Raw genomic sequence first — 23,232 nt, 5'->3', positions numbered from 1 at the left:
TGGTCAATGGAAAAGACAAAAGAACCGGATCTAGTCGAGATTGATCAGAATAAGGTGAAATTTTTCTAGATTTTTGTAAAGGCTTTGAACGAGACCTCAACCTCATTTTGGGTCTCATAAGAGGAGTATATGGGAGATCTAATCCATCTCTTAGAGAAACAGTTGGGGGTACCAATAGCCATGTAGTGGCTTCTATGTGAAGGGAAGCAACTGCATGTTTTTCTTAGATGTGTGATTACGACATAACTAGGAACCTCCCTATTATATTTTTTAGGTTTCGTGGAGGTGCTTCTAGGAACCCAAATACTTCAGTTTCTTACAAGGATGTGGCTTGGGGGAAAGGTCCAATGGAACAACCATTGTTGATTCCAAGACCTTATATTGTTGAACAGTTAGAACAAGTGTCAGCTCTGGAAGTAAACCTAAAAGAGGCAAGAAAACTATTTTCATTCCTTCAATCAAAGGATGTGATTTGCAAATGTAACAGTTTTTTGCCAAGGTCTGAAGCTTTACATCAATGGATTTTTAAGACATGGTCCAAAAATTGTGATATTTACCTTTGTTCAAAAGGATTTTTCATTGTTCGATTTGATTCCCAAGAAGATCTGGAGAAATTTTTGAAGGAAGGGCTTTGGTTCTGCAGAAGAGTAGGGATTTTCATCACCCATTGGTTTTTGGAGTTTGATTCTTCTACAATGGTAGTAACAAAGATGCCAATTTGGTTAAGGTTGCCAAATTTCCCTCTTCCCTTTTGGCATCATAAGGTTCTAAAGGGTGTTGGGAACACTTTAGGTTTTTTTAAAAGGATGGATGTTGAAAGAATGGATAAAGGTTTATTCACCTTTGCCCATATATGTGTAGAAATAGACCTAAGGAAGGGTCTACCTGACGACACCTTGACGAAACATAAATATTTCCAATGGATTCGAATTTTGGACTATGAAAACATGGCATTCAAATGTTGCACATGTTATCAAATAGGACATCTTTAGGACTCATGCCCCATGGCGAAAGAGCCACCAAAAAAGAAAAAAGGGTAGACCACTAACAAAAAGGGCTAGCAACCTTTTAATCCTATTTTTCCAGAGGAAGAAGAAGGGGAAATCAAGGAGGACTTTTCAAAAAAAGAAGATAGGAATACCCAAGTTCATGACAGATATGCACCTCATATGTAGAACAACTCAAAAATAGAACTGATCCATGCAAAGGAACATCATGAAACAGTGGTTAGAAAAGAGATAAGATGGCACGCACAAAGAGAGTTCATGTTTTAGAAAGATCAGATTCTAACAAATAACATCCACCAGAGGTAACTGGAAATGATTTGGCAATGGTTATTCTTGACCATCCTGCAGGGGGATGGAAAAAGGTTTAGAGAAGGAAAAGAAAGAAAGAAAGAAAGAAAGAGAACGTTTAGTGTTTTCCCTACTCCTGAGCCGTAAGGCTACACATACTTAATGCTTTTAACATCTACAAAATGTAATTTTGTTCTCTTTTTCAAAAGTTGAATTGAAATTATGGTTATTTTCCAAGGAAAAAAATAAAATAAAATAAGAGATGAAATTTTAAAGAAAAAAATGAAACTGCTTTTTTTAATTGCATTTTTGGCTTATCTAATTATATGTTTTCTCAAATTTCAAGTGTAGACACTCGTTGGATGCAAAATTAGATCTCACCTTCAATGAGTACCCACTCTTCATACTTCTTAGTAGACCCACATAAAAAAATTGAAAATACATGAAAAAAATACGTTTTTTCCATGTATTTTCATTTTTTTTATGTGGGTCTACTTAGAAGTATGCATAGTGAGTACTCATTGGATGAGAGATTTAATTCTTCATCCAACGGGTGTCTACAACACACTTTTTTCCATGTATTTTCATTTTTTTTATGTGGGTTTACTCAAAAGTGTGCAACGTGGGTACTCGTTGGATGTGGAATTTCATTTTGCATCCAACAAGTGTCTACAGTTGACATTTGGGTAAACCTGTATGAAGATAAACTGAAAATACAATAAAAAAGTAGTTTTCTTCTTTTCCCTCCAAAATATTTTCCCATGGGGATGACATCATCATCTTGAATCTTATTGGTTCTTTTAGAGTTAATTTTGTTAGTACATTTTTTGTTTTGAAGTTCATTTTTTACCTCAAAATTCCCTTAATGATACTCATTAGGATCATGAATACATTAGGTGTATCCAAGAAAACAATGAGTTGAAGTTGTTCCTAATGGAAGCCTTATGAAGCAATAGACAACCATGCATCAATTCGTTGGAATGCTAGGAGTTTTAAAGATAACTAGACCATGAAAAATGAATGGCATTGCTTGAAGTGGAAAACAAGGACATGGAAAATGTTGATGATATGAAGGTGGCATATCCCTTCCTTTGCATAAAATGGTTTTACATATTGTAGAACACCAAGGAGTTCCTTAAAGGGGGAAGGGATTCTGACACCCCTTTCATTACACCAAATTTTGTAATGTGATTAAGCACATATAATGTCGGGATTCTAGAATTGATGGTATGATGTCAAACTCAATTATATGATGTAATGTTTATTTTCATTAATAAAAATGCTAGAGCTTAAGAAAGGTGACATCCAATAGACTATGATACATTTGAAAGGGAAACTTGACTTCAGAGGAAAAATATACCTTGGATGAATATTTCCCTCTAATGTGATGGTTAGTCTTCCCAAGATGTTGAAATTTTGGGAAGATGAAGGATCAAAGTGTGATTATAAAAAGAGGGAGGAGAAATCAAGGGGTTCTTCATTTTAGTTCTTAAGCTTCTATTTTTTCTTTATTTTATTACTGTTGGTCAAGGTTGTCATTGACGTCAATATGACATTGCTTGTGATGGAAAATATTCTTGTGATACATGTCTTAAACCCTTTCATGATATCGCCCTAACCCTAGATCCTAAATACATGAACACCTAGAAACCCTAACCTATGTCCTGCCTATGAAGGAGACCTTCACATCTACATTAATAAAACCCTAGCCTTTGCATAAATGAAACCCTAAGCCTAGTCCTTAGAAACAAATTCCTAAATCCTAAATAAAATCCTAACTGCCCTAATCTTTCCTTAATTAAATCTATCCCTAACTATTATACTATCGAATATCCTCAAATTTAATTAAAAATATCTACACTTTATTGTCGGCTCCCTAATTCGTAAAGTCAACTCTCAAGCCAACAATCGTAATTCTTTTACCACATGACACCATTAAAATATTCATACATGTCTGGTTCAATTTTACCTCAGTCGAATTCAATATCCTACGTTGAGCACTAGCCTTCTCCACCAATTCGGACGTGATTGCGTGTATATATATATACATGGCCTGAGCTCAATCGGTTGATGGATCCATCTTGGCAGGAGAAATCTCAGAAAGGAGCAGCGAAATAGTGAGGTGAATAGAAGGTTGAACTCATCTATTCAACTCGGTGAAGACAAGCATCTGTAGCAGTGAAGTTTGTATTTGTATATTTCGCTATCTGCCTACGGATTCAAGATATTTTGGATATTTGTTCGTGAAAGGGTCTCAGTAAGAGGAGCATCATTTCCTAAAGCAGAAATTCCATTTGAGTTTAATTCTGTGACAGCGTGACTTCTGAGGCAGCATGATTTCTGAGACAACGTGTTAAATTTCTGAGGCAGCGAGTTCAATTTCTGAGGCAACATGATTTCTGAGGCAGCATGTTAAATTTCTGAGGAAACGAGTTCAATTTCTGAGACAACGTGATTTTTGGGACTACGTGTTAAATTTCTGAAGCAGCGAGTTCATCTTTATTGCAGCTAGTCGTCTCTACAGGGTATCCTGAGATGACCAACCATTATGTGAAATTTTCCTCTCAACTTCTTTTATAGAAACAAGTTTCTGGGTACGATTTCCTGAACAGCAAATCATTCTGTATTCCTACATCAACAAATCCTTCTGGACAAGACTTTTGAGACAGGGAGGTCTCTATACAGTAGCATTTTGAAGAAATAAATTAACCATTAAAACCACGAATTGAAGTGCCATTTGCACGAGGTTAAAGAAGGGTCTTGTGAACCTGAGAAAGTGCCAAGCAAAGTGAACATGCCAGTAGACACTTATTTCAAGCTCAGGTTTTTGGATTTGTGCAACGTGAGCTTGTAACTAAAACCTGGACTATGGCTCATTCTCTTCGATTTGAAGCACAAACAGCTCGACCTGTGGCTCATTTCATTGGACATGTGCCTTAATACTTCAGACCTGTTGGTTATTCTAGATTGTAACATAAGGATAACACCTCAAACCTATGGTAAAGATGATTGGAAGTGTGATAAGCTTGAACTGTTGAAGGCTCAGTGAAAGCTTGCATTTCTGTGAAAGCACCAACAGTCAAGGCTTGTAGGCTTAACTAGAACAATCAAACAAACACATTGTCAAGGCTTGTAGGCTTAACTAGAACAATCAAACAAACACATATTTGGAAGCATTACAGTCAGTTGAACAATTACACTTCAAAGAGTTGGACAGTCACAGATTTGGGAGTGTTTGGAACCTTGAACAAAGGAGTATTTGGATTTTGGGCTTGAAGCTTTGAGGATTGTAAAGAATATTCATTGGAGATACTCTTGGAAGCATCTTGTGAAGCAAATCTATAGACAACTCCAAGCAAGCATCTTTGAAAAGAATCCTTGGAGTGTTGCCTGCTTATTTGGAGTCAAACCTTGAAGTTGTTGAAGAATAAGTGCAGAACTTGGGACGGCCATTTAAAGACATTTTGTTAAAAAGCCTTGACTAATCTTGAGATGGTATTGAAGACCATGATGCATCATTGATGTCATCATGAGGTGACTTGGAGAAATTGATTGGGTAATATGAAGAATAGTGGAGACACTTTCACGTGAAGAATAAGGTTGTCATTGATGATGTGACATGGAGACTAAGTGAAGGGATAGCTAAAGACTGTCAAGGCTCGTTGAAGAAGACCTTGGGAGCCGTGAAGTACAACCAAACATACCTTGACAAAGTGAAGTTATAGGGTTGGGCCCTTGGGGTTGGTGCCTCAGAATTGACAAGGTTGGTGCTTTGGAAAGTCCAAGTTGGTACTTGGCAAATATAGGATTGGTGTCCTTGGAGTTGGTGCTCCTAAAATCAAGGTTGGTGCCTTGGATAAGATAGGGTCAAAGCCCTAGAGGTCGAAGCCTCATTAAAGTCCAAGTAGGTGCTTGGCACATCCCAGGTTGGAGCCTGGGTGTCTTCATCAAGGGTTGGAGCCCTACCCATATTATACTTGATTCATTATAAAGATTATATTAATAAAAGATTTTATTTATATTGTTCATTTTGTGTTCTAAATATAAGTGATCTAACTGGTAAAAGTAACAATTGAAAAGAAATATTGATTCACCCCCCTCTCGGTGCTTCGAACAACTCTCTCATACATCTCTCTCTCTCATCTAGAAAAATTGAATTGGCAAAAGGATTAGTGACGGATTCCAGATAGTTTCAAACCTTATGACTAGTTAACAGCTATGAGTGGCAGCTTATGTGATAGGAAATGAATGTGTTGCACCACTTTTTTCTTTAGACTATATGGATTTGAGAACTAGGAATTGTCATGGTTGTGAGTGGCACATAGAGCACTAAAGAGGAGAAGGTCAAAGGACTACAGAGATCAAAGAAATACTCTGTTGTGTTGTGAAGGTCTGCATTGTCTTTTGTGAATGTTTATGGACCTAGTCAAGGAATGGAACACTGAGATTCTTTCTTATGGGTGGAGGACAATGATATTCACTTTTTTTGTTAAATCTGGTCTGAAAATTGTATGTTAAATCCATAAGTTTATTTTTCCTTGAAGGCATTATGATATAACATGAGGGTGGTTGATTGTGAGAAAAATTGCAGCACAACTGAGCCAATGGTGGGGCAGAACGGGGGTTTCCAGTATTTTTCTAGATGCAATAAATAAATATTTATTTTGTGTTAATAATATTCCTGGCATATGTGGTTTATTAGGACGCACGATTTTTAATTGCTCTATTGAACAAGTTTATATGTACATGCATTTACCCTTCAGTGAATTTATCATGGTGGTAGTTGTTATACTATTTGGATGTAGATTTTTATATTTATTATTTTTTTTACATCACTGGTTGAGGAAGATAATCTTCCTAAATTCTTCTTTAAGCAGGCCATGTTGGCATTTTTTCTATAACTTTTCTTCTGAGAGGTTCCAAAGATGAATCTTGGACCATATTGAGGGAAAATCCTATTGATCCTTTAGTCCAATTTTCAAATCTTGGGTCACAAAATTTTAGAAAATATGACTAGAGAAAGTTGGGCTTTCGAAATACATTTTTAAATAGGTCATGTTAGCATTTCTGCTATAAATTTTCCTCTGTGAGGTTCTAGGAGCTGAATCTTGGACCATAGTGAGGGGAAATCCCTTTGATCATTTGGTCCAAGTTTCAAATCTTGGGTCATGATATTTTAGGATATATGATCAGAGGAAAACGAGCTTCTTGGACGCTCCTAAAATCATGCATCAAACAAGTCATGTTGGCATTTTTGCTAGAAATTTTCTTCTAGGAGGTTCTAGAAGCTAAAACTCAGGCCATAGTGAGGGGAAATATCGATGATCATCTGGTCCAGCTTTTAGATATCAGGTCATGATATTTTAGAAAGATGATTAGAGGAAGTCGAGCTTCTTGGATGCTCCTAAAATCATGTATCAAACAGGTCATGTTGGCATTTATGTCTTTTCATTTGGGAGGTTCTAGAGTCTGAAACTTGGACCACACTGAGGGGAACTCCTACAGATCATCTGGTTTAATTTTTAGAACTTGGACTGCCATAATTTAGGAGATATGCCTTGAGAAAGTTGTTATATATGTTTGCATGCAAAGTGTTTAGAAAAATGTCTAAATGGTTTAATGATTCATTACATACATATTGTTTGATGAAATGCCCCAATGAAAATGTTATTTTGTGAAAGAGGATAGTATTGTTGTATGATGGTACAATTGTATCTTACCTATGCTTATTTGCATGCAAAGCATTTGAAGAAATGTGTTATAGGTGTTTCATTGCAATTTGCATACAAACTATTTAACAAAATAACTCAAAGTTACATGATTGAGTGATATATTTCAGTTAGTATGTTACAAGTGGAATCAAAACAATGTTTCTAATTTGATTTCATGCAAAATGTTTGACAAAATGTCTAATAAAAAGACTACTTAATTGGTTGTATATAAAATATTTGAAGAAAAGTTTACATGTAAAGTGTTTGAAAAAATGTATGAGAAATGAAAATTAAGTTTTTGAAGTGTGGTTTGGATAAATTTCTTAGGGGTATGTGACAAAGTGGTATCAAATCTTATTTTCAAACTAGTAAAAGGAAAAAAGAAAAAATTTTGTTACACCATAATCTCTATAAGTCATTGAGGATACTGGGTATGTGACAATTTCTCACATACAACCACACCTCAATATTTTTGGTTACTAAATCCTTATGCTCCCGTCAAAATACTAGATGGGAAGCTCATAACCATGTTAAGATGGTACTTTCACCAAAAAGCAAGTTTTCTGTTGTAGATAAACCAAATATCAAGAGAACATGGAAACATTAAACTATTGAACATAAATTGTATCAACTCACTTTTAATTATTAATTAAAACATATTTAACTTTGTTACATTAATCATGCTAAATAATCATTTTTAATTATTGATTTAAAACATATTTAAAACAATAAAAATAAATATTAATAGGAAACATATACTTTATATTTTATTAATATCTATTATATCATAAACTTATAATTCATAAAAATATTATAAATTATTTTTAATTATAAATTATCTTTAATTAATTAATAGCTTATAAATCATTAATATAAAAATCCTATAAAATAACTAATTAATAAATTATTAATTAATAATTATAAATCATTAACATGCGCATCACATAAACCTTCTAACCTTCCATGTCCCAAACAGAAATATTAAATGAAACGTCACAAATGAATTTCAAAACTATGTATTTAGACATCACCCTTCTAACAACATTACGACCATTTTCTCTGGACATATCCATGAGTCAAAAGTCAAAGCATATTTTCTCTGGAAATTATGAGTTAATGAGTTAATAGTAAATTTTATCTGGGCATTATCCATGATTCAATAGTATATTTTCTCTCCCACATCATATTACTACACAAGTGTATTGTCATTTCCAGACATAAAAGGCGAAAACATATAGCGTTTCAAAATATTCAACCGACATGACTATGCATCAGTTTTTAAATATTCGAACGACATTCCCATCCATCACGCCGAAAAGAAAACATAAACAACATATCAGTAAGCTCAACAATATTTTTAAGAAAAAGTTCAAATATCATCTACTAAACAATGGTAACTAATAAAAAACTATAAATTAGTTAACCTTCCAATTGAGGTAGCGTCGTGACAAAAATCCAAAACCTGGAAAGGGAAAAGTAGACTGTAAATAATTGCTCGTAACTCTAGCTCTAGTAGGACAGGCTCTTGCAAACAATGTAAATTCATAAAAGTTGCCTCCCATCACTTCCTCGAACAGATTCTGGCATAAAGTTTACTAGTACAGAAGATTAGAGTGTTATTATCAAAAGAAATGAGGGACAAATCAATAATTCTATTGTTCGTATTAGTATAAATTTATTTTAAATACGGATCTAATATGAATTGAAAGAGATCCAATTTTTTCATGTGCAAATTTTTTATGAATCAATATTATTTAAATATTTTGTATAGTTAATTTTTTTTTAATTTATATTGGGCCAACATGAGCAAAATTTCAATTTTGATGACACACCCACAGAATTACACATCACACTGAATTGTAGAATAAACCTCTAGGCTAAATAAACAATGATTTTAAAGATTATCCTATAACAAAAACATGTGTTATGTGTCTGCATTTTGCTATTTGAAAACATGTTAAATGTAAAGTGTATCAGTAAAAAAGTGGATAACTTTTTCCATGATTAGGGAGGTGTAGGTGCATTTATAGCCCGTTATAATAATTATTTAAATTGGGAAAAAAATGTTAGAAAATTAAAATTCAAAAAGAGTTTAATAAAACGGAACAAATAACTATAACCATTAATATTTCAATCAACTCATACCAATTTATCTAAACATTAATATAGAATTTTATCTCTATTTCCTTTTATCCCTCTATATGTCTATTCAATCCCAAATATCTATGTTGATAAATATTTTAAATAGATTATTCTTTTGTTTGTAAATTTTAAAATGAAAATTTATATGAACAAAACATAACATTAATACAATACTTCTGGGTAGAGGTTCAAGACTCTACATAGCTATAGAAGCAGCTTTAGTAATAACTTGTCATACTCAGCTGTATTTTTTTTACATTGGGTAAGAATGCATGCGCACACACCGTCCTCTGTCCACATATTGGTATTTTGGAAATTGTATATAGGAAATATTGTCATAGCCCTATATACAGATACTCGAAGTGTGGTGTTTGGAACTTAAAAGGGTTATTCGGTAACCCTTCTTTAAAAATAAAGATAAATTGTTGATTTTGTCAATTGAACCAATATCTCCCACGTCAAAACAGCGGTACAATCTTATGCAGTATGATAAGAATGCTGCATCATTCTCAAGACGTTTCATAGGCGCTATTCAAAGTGTGTACAGAGAAATCCTTGCCCACAATTGCGAAGAGAAAGGATAAGGGAGAGCAGGTGGAGAGTAACAGAGGGATGGATGAGATAGGCTACTTGAAATTTTTTAAGTGTAGCTTATTGACATTCTATCATCTATAAATCACCCACCAAATATGAAATACAGGAAATGTACAATCTGCATCCAAGTAGGTGTACTATACCAACAATATTTGTAACGTAAAAGCTGGACCAACTTAGCGGGTATAACTGCTGCTGCTGTGCTGTTTGTCAAACCTGCATGAAAATAGGCCCCAGAGTACCATTTCTAGCTGCATGCCTCATCTTTTCCAACGACATAAGCCCAATTTGCCTTACCCTCTCTCTGGACAAGCCCACTCTAAACATATCACAGAGCAATGTTATGTTAGCGATGAAATTCCCATATTTAACTCATGCCATGTGACAAAATTTCCAAGTTGCTGTCATTTACCAAACTCACCGCTTACTAATTGCTTCCCATGAATAGCGTCTGTGTGTATCCATACCATAATATAGCCTGATTATCACTTGCTCTCTCTCGGTCAATGTCGAACTAATAAATTTATTCACATCCTCCTACATTGCATAATGATGACACAAGCATTCAAAATTTACGAGTCTTATATGCAGCTTGAATTTCTTTGAAAATTATGATATCTTTCTCAACAAATATTTAGTACACTTGACAATACTTACTCTGAAGGCGTCCCTTTCTACAGTAAACCATGGCTGATTTTCAAGATTAGTATCTGCAATACACTACAGGAAAAACAAAGTTCACTGACCCTGAAGGGACCAAGAAATCATAGGAGTAAAATATTTCATTATTGTGAGTTCTTCATATCTGTGAACTGAAACAAACTTTTCAGAGTTCCAATTTCTAAAGAATTTGTTGAAACAATAGAATACTTAATCACAACAGGTTGCCGTTCTTTACACTATGAAGAGTGTCACTTGCATTGTTGTAGAATCCGTCATGGGCTTCTTTGTCAATTGAAATCACAGTTTTAGGTGCCTGCATTTTGCCAAAAATCTTTAAGTTTGCAGGATTCTAAAATCAAAATGCCAGATGGAAGAGGGCAGAATAAATAGAATAAAAGTTTCATCGTACCTCAGTTGCACGTTTCACCTTTCGGAGTGACATGCTTAAGGTTGTTGCAATTCTCTGGAAGGATGTCAAGGAATTCCATGAGCCAAAATACACTGATTAGACTCTAGTCATCTAGAAAATGCGGCACTTGAAATGGACCGGATTCCAATGTACAGTTGACACTGCAATTTCTAACATTTCAAAGCTGACACGGAGGCTCACCTCAAGTGAAGGATCCACACCTTTCTCCTTCAGGAGTAACTTTGCATTTCTGATTAAACCCAATCTCTCATGCAAGTGACTAGGTAATCTTATTGTTCTTGAACGTTCAGCGATTGCTCTTGTGATACCCTAAAAAATAGAATGGTCAATCCTAAGCATACCGCAGAGCATCTAAACTCGAGAAACAACAAATGAATGATTTATCTAACTTGAAAAATAATGTGAGAAACTGTATACATGATTGATGCTTGTGAGGCCAGATTTCATGGAATGAAGTAAATAGAAATCTCAGTGGATGATAACCAATTTTGACAACCCGTGATGAAAGTTCAAGTTCACAATTAAAAATTTAGAAACGTACTTCAGAATCTCTCATACTGAAACACATAATTAATTTGCCACGTGCAAGGCTGCAAGCCTATTTTACTAATGCATAACCCTTCATTTCCAAAACCATTGTGAATCTTTTATGAATATCATATTGCCAGGCTTATGTCCCATTGGAATTTCAGAATACATCATGTATGTAATTTAACTTCAGCCAAACACGGACGTCTCAGTGTCGGCTGAGATTACAACCTGCAGCATTAAATTCTCTCTAATAATGAGGATTCTTCAGAGCTGGTCTGCTACAGCTCCTTACTTTCTTTGCCTTCACTCAACTGACCTATCCCCCAACAGCTGGTTTTAATCTCTGCTCTACGATTCTGCCCAGCACTCATCTGCTGGAATCGTTCCCTCTGGACCAAGTTTTATAAGCTTTTATTTCTTGATGATTCTCTTGCCGTTCTACCCAGCAATTACAGACTGGAACTACGTTGCTTTTGTCTTCTAAAAGTGGTTCTAAGCAGCTGTCTCTGTTGGGACCACCTCTTCTTCCGTTTCTAACCACCTTCCTCTCTTTTGGGTTGGCTCTCCCTGTTCATCTTCTTTTCTCCTGTATTTCTCCATCTCTCTATTCACCATTTTCCCCTTCAATCTCTGGTTTTCTCCTCCTCTCCTGTGCATACGCCTCTTTCCAAATGAATGAACACCATGTAATGCTAAACTCCCCCATCATAAATTACCCGATGACCAACATTCCAATTTAAATGGCATTGACATCAGCATGCCTCGGTGACATGGAGGAGCTTCCAAGGAGAGAAAACCCTCTCTTTCACTTGCCAACAAATCATTCTGTACGTTTCAAGAAAAGTGGATCTATGAAATGGCATGATAGATGTTGCATCATGCAAACATGACTAAGGGTACACGGCTAGTCTATTAGTAGCCTTGGTGACCAACTCATGGATGGCAGTGATGAGATGGCTAGGATGGTGTACTAACACATAGGCTAGGAGGACCGAGGATGTCTTGCAGAGTAGGGGTCGATGACCAATGAGGTGTTGAATAGCAGTTTTTGGTGGAGTATGATGCAACTTGGCAATGTGATGGATTGTGATTGTTATCTGTGGCAAGGCAACAATGTTGATAAGTTTATTGGAAGTAGTGAATTTCTGGAGAAACACGGACATGATCTCATGGACTATCATGTGTTGGCCTAAATGGATGACAACATGGTCTCATGTTGGGTAATCAATGGTTGAAGTATGCTTGGCATGAGGAAAACAATAAAACATTTCCTATGGTTGGGTGGCTATGGCATTGCCTATGGTGAAACAAGCACTTTCATATTCCACAAGGTTTAAGGTCCCTAGCATGGGTTCAGCCAAGGCATGTTAGTTCCATCCCACTAGCAAGGTTACATCACTATTGCATAGCGGCTAGGCTTCCCAAGCAAGGTTACTTGGGAGCGGGAGCGAGAGCAAAAGCAGGAGCGAAAGTGGGAGCGGGGAATGACATTTTCAAAAGCTCCTGGTTTGGGAGCGAATCGGGAGCGAATTTTTATAAAAATATATTTTGATGCATATGTGTCAACAAAAGCTTGTAGAATGATGAATTAGATATAAAAAGCATAAAAACATAGATTAAACCATATAACATCAATCATCTAGAAGTTATAATCTTCATCAACCACGTCCACAAGTTACAAGTTCTCATTTATATAACATGTAAGGGTTCACATAACCAAAATAGCATCAAGTGCAATCCATCTCTGAATCGAAAATACATAAAAAAATATGCTTTAGATGGCCTCTAACATCCAAAAAAATCATGCTACAATAGATAGCTACCTATCATCAAAATCATTGCCTATCTTGGGATCTTTGTCATTAATATCACCCTCTAAGCAGTTAACATAAGATAGAAAAAACGTAGCATCTCAAGTCAAGATTTTGTTTGAGTGATGGATACATTTTTAGTAGGGTCATTGTAGAGGAGTTCGACAACCAATGTCACTAACATCAAGGCACAGAGGGCTTGGTGCTCTTGATTAAATACGAGTTCCATACCCTAGTACATGACAAACCCAATGGAAACATTGCAATCCCCCCAATCCTGAAATTCTGAAATCCTGAAAAATTGATAAGTCTGCAGGATTTTGAGTGAGATCTAAAATTCTATTGTCTCCATATGAAATACAATGAGGTCAGAACGACTCTCAAACATCCTGAGTAATTTCATGGTAATGCTAAAAATTTAAGTAGAAGGATGAAAATGAAAGATAAAGGAGAATGTCTCTTTTACTTTAAGAATTTAACATTACCCTGTTCCCAAGTGCTATCATATGCTCAACAGAATGAAATGTATAGCCCCACAACAAATGATATCGAAGCCACATCCAAATGTGGAAATTATGGAAGTCTCTTCACAACCCAAGGCTAATTGGAAGCAAGAAGCAGGGGTGAGCAACAACAATTTTCAAAAGCTTCCGAGTTGGAAGCGATTTTTATATAATATATATTTTTATATATTTTGATGCATATATGTCAACAAAAGCATGTAGAATGATGAATTAGTTATAAAAACATGGATTAAACCATATAACATCAATTACCTAGTAGTTATAATCTTCATCAACCACAGGTCCACAAGTTACAATATCTCGATTCTCATCATGTTGGGTGTGGAGTCTAATTATCTTCCTGATTCATAGGTTTTGTTTTGATTGTGTTTGGATCCTAGTCCTTGACCGGCAGAGGGAGTGTGGGGGGGGCTTGCCCCTCGACTAGCATTGTAGGGAGGTCAACTCCCCTTGGTGGGGGTTCGGGGGCAGCACCCTTGAAAGGAAAGTTTTGAGAAAAATGCCTTGTAAAATATTATAATTTTGTAGTCAAAATGGACCATTCATTAGGTGGAAAATCTCAAAGTAGAAGGTATGTTAATTTAGGTTTTTTGCCCTAGAAGGAAACCCTCTATTTGTATGAGGGAATTGTATTGCGGTTGGGTATTATTCTGTATCTATTCCTATCTTTTGCTAGCACTTGATCACAAGTTTTGACTCATACAGTCTTATTTTCATCACATGGCATAATCTTGTAGAGATGCTTTCTTACACAAGTATATGAACTAGTGTAGGTTGTTTTACAATGGGAGCATGTAAAATTTGTTGTTCCAACCCTTTTCCTTCTCACTAGCTTTGTCGCATACTTTTACAAGGGTGTTGAACAAAAGAGAAAAAAAAAATTGCAAAGAAACGTTAGGGAGCGAAAAAAAATATTGCGAGAGCACGGGAGTGATTTGGGAGCACACTCTCGAGGTCGCTCCCTGAACACTTCTGTTCGGAGCGCACTTCGAGAGCGAGAGTGAGGGGGGCTCGCTCCCCCGTAACACTGTCAAAACCAACACCCTTTTCATCAAAGGAGCCTATGGAGCCATGTTGACAAGGACATCAATAATCCAAATGGGGAGAATGCAAGGACCTATTACCACAAAATCTAGTAGGCCTAGTGCAAAGCCTCACTAGGCAACCTAGGTCTTATGGAAACAATGAGATTAGTCACCACTATCACCTCGATGGAGTTTCTCCTATTGTTTAGTTGGTGGATGTTATCCCTATTAGCTGCTAAAATTAGGCATCCCATAGGAGAAAAATTTTCTCCTCATTTGACAACTAGCAACCCTATGATGGCCTTCAGATAGCATTATTCTAAAGTTATCCACCTATTGCTCAAGCCAATGCTCTCTCCCATCTAGCATTCTTCTTGAAGAAAGGTGGGTCACCTATCAACAGGTACTCTAACCATTTTAGCAATCATGTGTTTTTATTTAATGTTAATGGTCATATTAATATGAATCACAGGAAACACTAGATGATTGACCACTCCTAATTGTATTCTTTCTCCCACACTTCAACTAGGAGGTTAGCCTTTGACTCTAGTCTAGTGGGACCTTCCTCTGAGACCTTATACTTTAGGAAGGGAACTATTGGGGAGGCATTGATTGATGTAGTGTGTCTAGGGTAATTCACACTTACTACTTTCTATCCTTCCCAATTATTCATTTACAATCTTTGGGTTGATTGTCATTGGTCATTGGGATTGGCATCCTATAACCATATCCTTGATTTAAAGCCTAGAAACTTGGTCTCGAAGGTTGATGCAACTAAAAGAACAATAAAAGCATATAAATCTGCAATAGAAAGAAAATGTAAAATCATAAAGATGGTTGAGACTTATTTAGCATGTGATAAAAATCCTAACATGACCTCTACCCTCATTAACCATCACACACTTCCTCAAGAATTTAATGCTTCATCTAAAGAAAGGAACTCTTCAATTTCCCAACCTTGATGAGCGAGAAACTGCTACATCCTTAAGAGGTATTGTAAAAGCACAAGCAATCTTGGTCTCCTAAGCTATGCACCAAAGAAAGATAAATCATTGAAGTAAAAGACACACCAGAGGGGTGGAAAAGCAGTTCAAGGAAAGGGGTAACTCATGCCTCCACAACTGGCCCCTTACATCATTACACTCAGGAATTAGATCATTACACCTAGGAATTAGGATGTTGGACCTCCATTAGCTGGTCTCATGGTTGTGTCATCTTCCTTGAAGTCTTTCCGACTCCATGACTACCTTATCACCCACACCTATCGATTTATGGGTCTACCTAGAACATGTCACCCCCCTTTGGAGGTTGGAAACAACTAATAGGGTTATTGACCTAATCATCCCTAACATAAGTGACATAAGTAGTTTACAAGTTGAGCTATTTAGACATTTGAAGGTAAGTTTTGTGTGAAGTATTTATGTGCTCCTAACATTAGATATGGTCCACTGTGATGCTTTAATGGCTTTATGTCCCCAATGATGTTGATCTCACTTGATCTTGAGAGATTTGTTTAGACGATATCATACATGCAGCAAAGATCCCTTGAGGGATGGCGTGACTCCTTTCCAGCGCATTTCAAAGAGTACTTTGCCCCATTTGAGAGCAGATTTGATCTTGTGGCCCCAATGTTGCCCCTCCAGAGAGTTTTTCCCCATTCTGAGAGCATATTTAACCTTGTGGCCCCAACGTTACCCCTCCATAGATGAATATTGGGCATTAAGTAGCTTCTAAATGATTGTACACCTCGTGTATATCCAAATGCTGAAATGTTTAGCTTGATAGCTTGGGCATTGGACCATTTGATGATGTTCCCTGAAGGACCCAGGATGCCCCCAGACTGGCGTTGACCCTATTTGATGGATGATGCCTTCTTCTGGAGCCCAGATGAGGATGGATGTCAATGAGATAACTTGGGAGGGCTAGCACATTCTTCCTTAGTGCCAAAGCTTTCCTTAGTTAGTGCAATGTCACTCCTGCATGCCTTGGAAGGTGACTTAAGCTTCTTTATGGATGACATCAGGGTGGAGGAGGTGCCTTTTGGAGATGTACACATGCATTTTGTTGGAGTAAGGAGCACTCTTGTACAATTTCATCACTTGCTTAATGCATTATTGATCATTCTTGGAGGATGTTGTCATGGTGGAGAGCATTTATTCCCAAGTGTGGGTTATTTTTGACATTTTATTATGTTTTAGAGCTAGGGTCGACTTAGGACCTTTTCCCTAGTTGAATGCTCAAGTTAAAAAAGAATTAGGGACTTGTGCACTAGCTATTGGTCTCTTTCTATTTGAACACAATGTGATTTTATGGGGAAAATTGTGTTTTGAAGGGAAATTTCGCATGGGGAGACTTCTTTGGGATTGATTAAAGAGATTCTTTTGGAATGGTCTAAGTTAATTGTTGATTTTCTTCCATTTTACATGCTATATTATGTGAATTAAGGTTTCTATGTGTGCCATGTTAAAAATTGCAATATTTTTATTGAAATCTTAATTCTTCATGGTATGTGAAATTTGTTTTCTTGAATCTTTCATGAGAAATTTGATATGTGCATCTCTTGAATTCAAAATCTCCCATTTAAGGAAGTTGCTATGGTTTCTAAGTAGAGATAACATCTCCCTCGCCTTCTTCATCAAGGCCCCCTTCATGTATTTTTCCCTAAAAGACTCCATTGCCCAATTAGATCAAGGCACTAGTTTAGCAGGGGTTGATCAAACCCTAATCTCTATACTTTTCTATTTCTCTTGGTAACTAGGGCTAGGTTTGTTGAAAATCTGATGTTCTATGTTGTAACAATTACTTATTCCAAGAACTTCTTTATGTTGCAGTGCTAGTTAAGAAATTGAAGATAAAACATAAACCAAATGCACAATAGAAGACAACCAAGAATACAATGAGACACAGAGAATTTAGGTCCAATGTTCAGGGAAAAACCCAGAAGTGGAAAACCCAACAAGATTCTTCTTCTATTAGAAATCAATTGTTCAACAAAGATACAAAATACAATGAGAGATCAAGAGAATGAGTAAGTTCACCCAAATCTGAGCAAGTTGTAGTATGAAGATCATTGATAGCAACAACGATTGCAAACACTAGATGAACCTTGCCTTCAATTGAATTAACACTAAAACACTGAATCAATCCTTGGCTCACCAAGTTCAACTCTTACTCTCCAAGTCTATCTTTCACAATCTTCTTCAAGTCTCTCCAACTCTCTCTCTCAAGTTCGAGTTCTTCTTTCACAAAGCACACATAGTGAGGCGAGAAAGAATGAGGCACATATGGGAGGAGCAATGAATACATGCCATAAAGGTAACATATGCCAATTTAGGAAGAGTAACTTTTATCCATTATGAAAAGAGGCAATGCATGCCTTCAATGGAGGAATCTTGCATGCCTTGAGGAGTGTAACTCATGCTCATTAGGAAATGTAACTCATGTCATTAAGGAGGTACGCATGCCTTTGTACTTATGCTTTTAAGAGAGAATGTAACATACGCATTAAAGAGTGCGTAAGAGGAATTTTATGACGTGTTTTTATTGAGTGTAAGAGAGTGTAATAGAGTCTTTTATGACTTGCTTTAATGAATGTAAGAGTATAAGAGAATTAATGAGAGGGTAAGAGGAATATGCCATGCCAATAATGAGAGTGTAAGAAAACATTATTGAGAGCCATGATTGAGTGACTTGAAATTCCTTTTAATAATAATAATAATATCATAAAGAGGATAATAATAATATTGATGATAAAATATGAAGTCGAGATTGAACTATTAAGATTGATTAATGATAAGAAATGATTTTCCATCAACAATACTTGATTACTAATTGATGCAAGGTAGTTTACTATCTAAGTTGTCGGAAACGTTTGCCCTGCCCCTTGGAAACGCAGATCCCGTTTCAGATACTGAAACCGTACGATTCGCCATGGAAACGGCCATGATCCGTATCAGGCCCGTTTTAGAAATTTTGGAAATGTTTTTTTTTCACGAGAACCGGATCCATGCCGTTTCTGGAAATTTCTGAAACGTTTTTGAAAATTTCAAATCTGTATCAGAAAATCGTGGTACGGATACGGCTTTTCCGGAAATGGATCATGTTAGCCAATCTTCAATTGGAAACGGGAGGTGAATTTCTGTCGGGAACGGGCTATTCGTCGGTGGAAGTCGGTGGAATTAACGCTGTCAAGACTCAAAACAAAAAAAACTAAATTTAACTTTTTAACCATTCGTTTCAGCGGCCAAGGTAAAATGTGAGCGCTCAGCGCAGTGGACAGTCCACCATTTGTTTGAGCCTCACCATGCGGCGTGAAGTTGGAACTTGGAACCCGCAACCCGCAGAGTCTGGACACCGTGACGGCGTGAAGTTGGAACCCACAGCCTGTCTGGACAGCCGACATGAGAGCGTCACCTGTAGATGCCTTGGGACATGTCGGCGTGAACTTTGAGTTTGAAGTTGGAACCCATAGCCGACGGGGTTAGTCACTAGTTAAATAATAAATTATAGTTATCACTTGATGTTTTGTTTACATTTGACCAAAAAAAATGACCTCAGTTTACTGCAATGATGCCTCACTCATAACAGTGAATTAGACTATGATGCCAATACTTACAACCATGGTGCCATGCCATGAACTGTGATCTTAATGATGCTATATATATACAATAGTGATGGATGAACTGTGATCTCAACAAGGAAGATAAAGAAACCATACATGAAGCCACATTTATATCTTGATTATCGACTCCATATACTACCATGTTGCTATACGTATCACTGTTATATACATACCATGTGTCTGCCATGTTCTGCTATGTCATACATAAGGGTGCCTGTAATGTTCAACTATGCCATACATAAAGTTGTCTGCCATGTTCTGCTATGTCATACCATAAGGGTGCCTGTAATGGTTTGCTATGCCATACATAAGGTTGTCTGCCATGATCTACTATGTCATACCATAAGGGTGTCTGTAACGTTCTGCAATGCCATACATAAGGTTGTCTACCATGATCTGCTATGCTATAAGGGTGATTGTTATGTCCATAAGGATGTATGTCTTCCATATCCATAAGGTTGTCTGCCATATCATGTGTCCCATGTCTGCCATGTTCAAAATGGATGTTGCCGTAAAAATATCACTATAGGAATACCATAATATGTTGTTATATAATGAGCCATTGTAATTCCAACCATTGTTATGTTATCATACTGAAGCAAGAATATATATCATGCGAGATCCATATAAGATGATGCCATAGATAAGTTTTCGAATTCGAATATGATGACTAGCATTTTTTGCCAGTGCCTTGACTTGGATTAAACCATATTTAAATTGTTACAGTATAAACTTTGTATAATTTCTAAGAGTAAAGCTACTCTAAAAAATAAAATCCACTTCATGGTGCTCATAAAGAATGCTTAATGATTCAGTGCACATTAACTTGCTTGACTGTCTTACATGTAGACTTGTTTGTATTTGTAACTTTGTGAACTTCGGTTCAGACTTTTGGGTTGGAAGGTTACTTGTTCTTTGTTGAGATTGCATCATGACCCATCAATTTTATTTTGCAAATTAATTTACATCATCATCCATGGCAACTTCAAGTTCAACCATTCGTGAAGTAGAGGAAGTCGAACATGAAATTGAATCTATCCCTAAAGTCGATCCAAAGTCACCACTTTGAAAATATGTAACTATTGTTGGGAAGATCCAAGGAGGGGGATCATTGGCATAGATTTGTAGTGAGTGTAAAAAGGAGTATAAGGGATCATACACACAGGTTAAAGCACATTTGCTCGGGTTAAAAGGCAATGGGGTTCGAATATGCAGTGGCCCACCTAAAGAGAATGGGACAGATGGAAATGGTTTAAGCAAGGCAAAACTTGTAAAATATCAGAGAGAACAAGGCGAGGCAGGTGCTAAAGCAAATGAGGCAAATCCTGCCTCCCATTTAAAACACCTAACAAGGTTGGGAGCATCTTCATCAAAACCTCCACTTCATTCTCATGGCATTGTTTGTTCAAAGCGGTGAAATTTGGGACTGCTTGAAAAGAGTTTTAAAAATGGCGCTCGAGAGATAGCAGATGCATCGACAGCCCAATGCATTTATGCAAATGGTCTTCCCTTTAACCTTGTGCGATCTCCTTACTTGGCCAAGATGGTAAAAACAGTGAATGAAGCCCCAAGAGGGTACAAGAGCCCTGGATATGAGAAGGTACGCACCACATTGTTGAGTGCTGAAAAGTTAGATTTGGAGGCTAAATTAGGCCCCATTCGTCATTCATGGCTCATTTCAGGGGTGTCCATCATTTCTAATAGATGGAAAGATCAAAGAAATAGGCCTTTGATCAATTTGATTACTCAGAGCCCACAGGGGGCAATGTTTTTTAAGGCGGTGCATTGTGAGGGGCAGATGAAAGATTCTCAATTCATTGCTAACATCTTGATTGAAACAATTGAATTGGTGGGGCCTGAAAATGTTGTCCAGGTAATAACTGACAACGCAACGATGTGTAGAGCAGCAGACCTAATTATTGAAGGCAAATATCAACACATCTTTTGGACCCCTTGTGTTGTACATTCATTGAACCTCGTGTTGAGCAAGATGGGGAAGCAAATTGAGTGGATTTTGACATCATAGTCTTAACAAGGCTTATGCAGGTGAAAGATGCATTACAATCAATCGTATGCAATCCTCTTTGGAATCAATGGAGGCAATCCCAATCTGATAGAGCACAAGCAATGAAACAGTTGGTTGTTGATGATGAATGGTGGGATAGGGTGGAGTACCTCTTGGCATTTACTAAGCCAATTGTGGATTTGCTCTGTATGTTTGACACAGATATGCCTAATTTGGGAGAGGTGTATGAGTACATTGATTCCATGATAGAGAAGATAAGGTTGGTTATAAATGCCAAGGAGAATGCCCCGGATGAATTCTTTTACAGAGAAGTAAAAGATATATTGACCAAAAGGTGGAACAAGATGACCACCCCATTGCACCTTTTAGCCTATGCAGTGAATCCAAAATATTATGTTGCAGAGTTGCTACATGATCTAGAAAGAACTGCACCAAACAAAGACCCAAAAGTCGCAGAAGGATTTAAAAATGCTTTTAGAAAGCTTTTTGTAGATCCCGAAATTGGGCTTCGAATTCGTGCACAATTTTCTCATTTTGTGGGATCAGAGGGTTGGGGTTGTGATACTGAGTGTATGCGGGACAAGACCAGATTAAGTCCAATTGAGTGGTGGAACTTCTATGGTGGGGCACTTCCACATATCCAAAAATTGGCCATCAAGATCTTGTCACAGGTTGCTAGTTCCTCTTCAGCAAAAAGGAACTGGAGTACATACGACTTCAACCATTCAGTGAGGTCAAACAAATTGGGCTTTAAGAAGGCTGAGGAACTAGTGTATGTTTATTCAAACCTTCGCCTTTTGTCACACAAGAGAGATGAATACAAATTTGGGCCCACCAAATTACGGGACGTGGAACCAGAGTTGCCTAACTTGGATATGACATTGAATGCCATGTCTCATATGAATTTGTTTGATGCGGAGTCACCAATAGGTGGATCTTCAAGTGGACATGGCAGCAATGTTCCCAATCCCACTTCTAGAGAGGATGTGGAACCTTCTAGTGGCATGAATGAAGACATATTTGATGATATGTAAATGTAATTTATGATGGTGTTTTAACTTTTAAACTTTTGAACAACCATATGAATTATGAATAATGATAGTAGACTGCCAGTCATAGTTCATTTTGTACTTTGTACTATGTAGTAATTAGTATGCATTATTAATTTTGGTAATGATGGTGTCCGTGTAACTTGTCATGTTGATAACTTGATGATTGAAATTTGAAACAAAAACTTGATGATATGTTGAATCATGATAGATCATAGATGATAATTGAGTATGTATTTTTAGTCTTTAGATCTAATCTAGATTCTAAAATATGAATAGTAATATGGAATTTTTATTTTTTAATATATATATATATGTCGTTTCCTGCCGTATCATATCCGGATTTTTTGAAAATTTTCCGTATCCGTTTCAAACCCCGTATCCGTATCCGTTCTCGTATTCATTTCAGTGCAACTTAGTTTACTATCTTGAGATTTTATATTTTTAGACATTCTATTTTTTAGAAATTCTATTTTTAGACTTCCTGTTTTTAGAAATTATATTTTTAGACTTTCTATTTTTAGAAATTTATCCCTGAGCTGCAAATTTTCAACACTCCTCAGCTAGGGAGGAATTTCTTTCTGCAACAAATATCTCTTCTTTCTCTGCTCATCTCTGTTCAACTCTGCTTTATATCATCCGGAACAATGATGTCTCACTCTAATGAAGAAGAATCATCATTGAGGAGCTCCGGCTACCACCCTATATTCACAGACAATAAGGGAGATTAATCTACCACCCTGAATATATGTATGGTCAATAATAAGCAGGATACCACTTACCATGAGAGGTAAGGATCACACTCTATCC

General features: G+C 36.6%; 1 protein-coding gene across 2 annotated transcripts; it reads right to left on the bottom strand.

The window, feature by feature from the left end:
* Positions 1–9,761: 9,761 nt before the first annotated feature.
* LOC149254285 (RNA polymerase sigma factor sigA-like) lies at positions 9,762–11,170 on the bottom strand. Of its 2 annotated transcripts, none has more exons than XM_089460125.1 (6): positions 11,016–11,170; positions 10,815–10,868; positions 10,662–10,718; positions 10,400–10,462; positions 10,164–10,279; positions 9,762–10,061 (listed from the first exon to the last, which is right to left on the bottom strand). In XM_089460125.1, the coding sequence occupies exons 2-6, from the start codon at positions 10,845–10,847 to the stop codon at positions 9,953–9,955; spliced, it is 378 nt and encodes a 125-aa protein (XP_089316251.1). In that variant the 5' UTR covers positions 10,848–10,868; positions 11,016–11,170; the 3' UTR covers positions 9,762–9,952. The 2 variants fall into 2 exon arrangements, with proteins under 2 accessions (XP_089316251.1, XP_089316250.1); XM_089460124.1 differs by having other exon boundaries at positions 10,641–10,718; positions 11,016–11,168.
* Between the last annotated feature and the right edge of the window lie 12,062 nt (positions 11,171–23,232).

Source organism: Pinus tabuliformis, chromosome 7, assembly GCF_031772625.1.
Source record: "Pinus tabuliformis cultivar Carrire ecotype Pingquan chromosome 7, CPIR1, whole genome shotgun sequence".
In the NCBI taxonomy this organism is placed as follows: domain Eukaryota; kingdom Viridiplantae; phylum Streptophyta; class Pinopsida; order Pinales; family Pinaceae; genus Pinus; species Pinus tabuliformis.
The sequence above is the reverse complement of the archived record's forward strand: the minus strand, read 5'-3'. Positions and strand labels throughout refer to the sequence as shown.

What these genes read in the sequence shown, in the direction of transcription:
- LOC149254285 (XM_089460124.1), bottom strand. Translation starts at nt 10,847, where the DNA reads ATGTCACTCCGAAAGGTGAAACGTGCAACTGAG. An exon ending in TAGAAAGGGACGCCTTCAGA is followed by an intron (nt 10,280 to 10,399) that starts GTAAGTATTGTC and finishes TATGCAATGTAG; the next exon opens with GAGGATGTGAATAAATTTAT. An exon ending in TGGGAAGCAATTAGTAAGCG is followed by an intron (nt 10,062 to 10,163) that starts GTGAGTTTGGTA and finishes TGATATGTTTAG; the next exon opens with AGTGGGCTTGTCCAGAGAGA.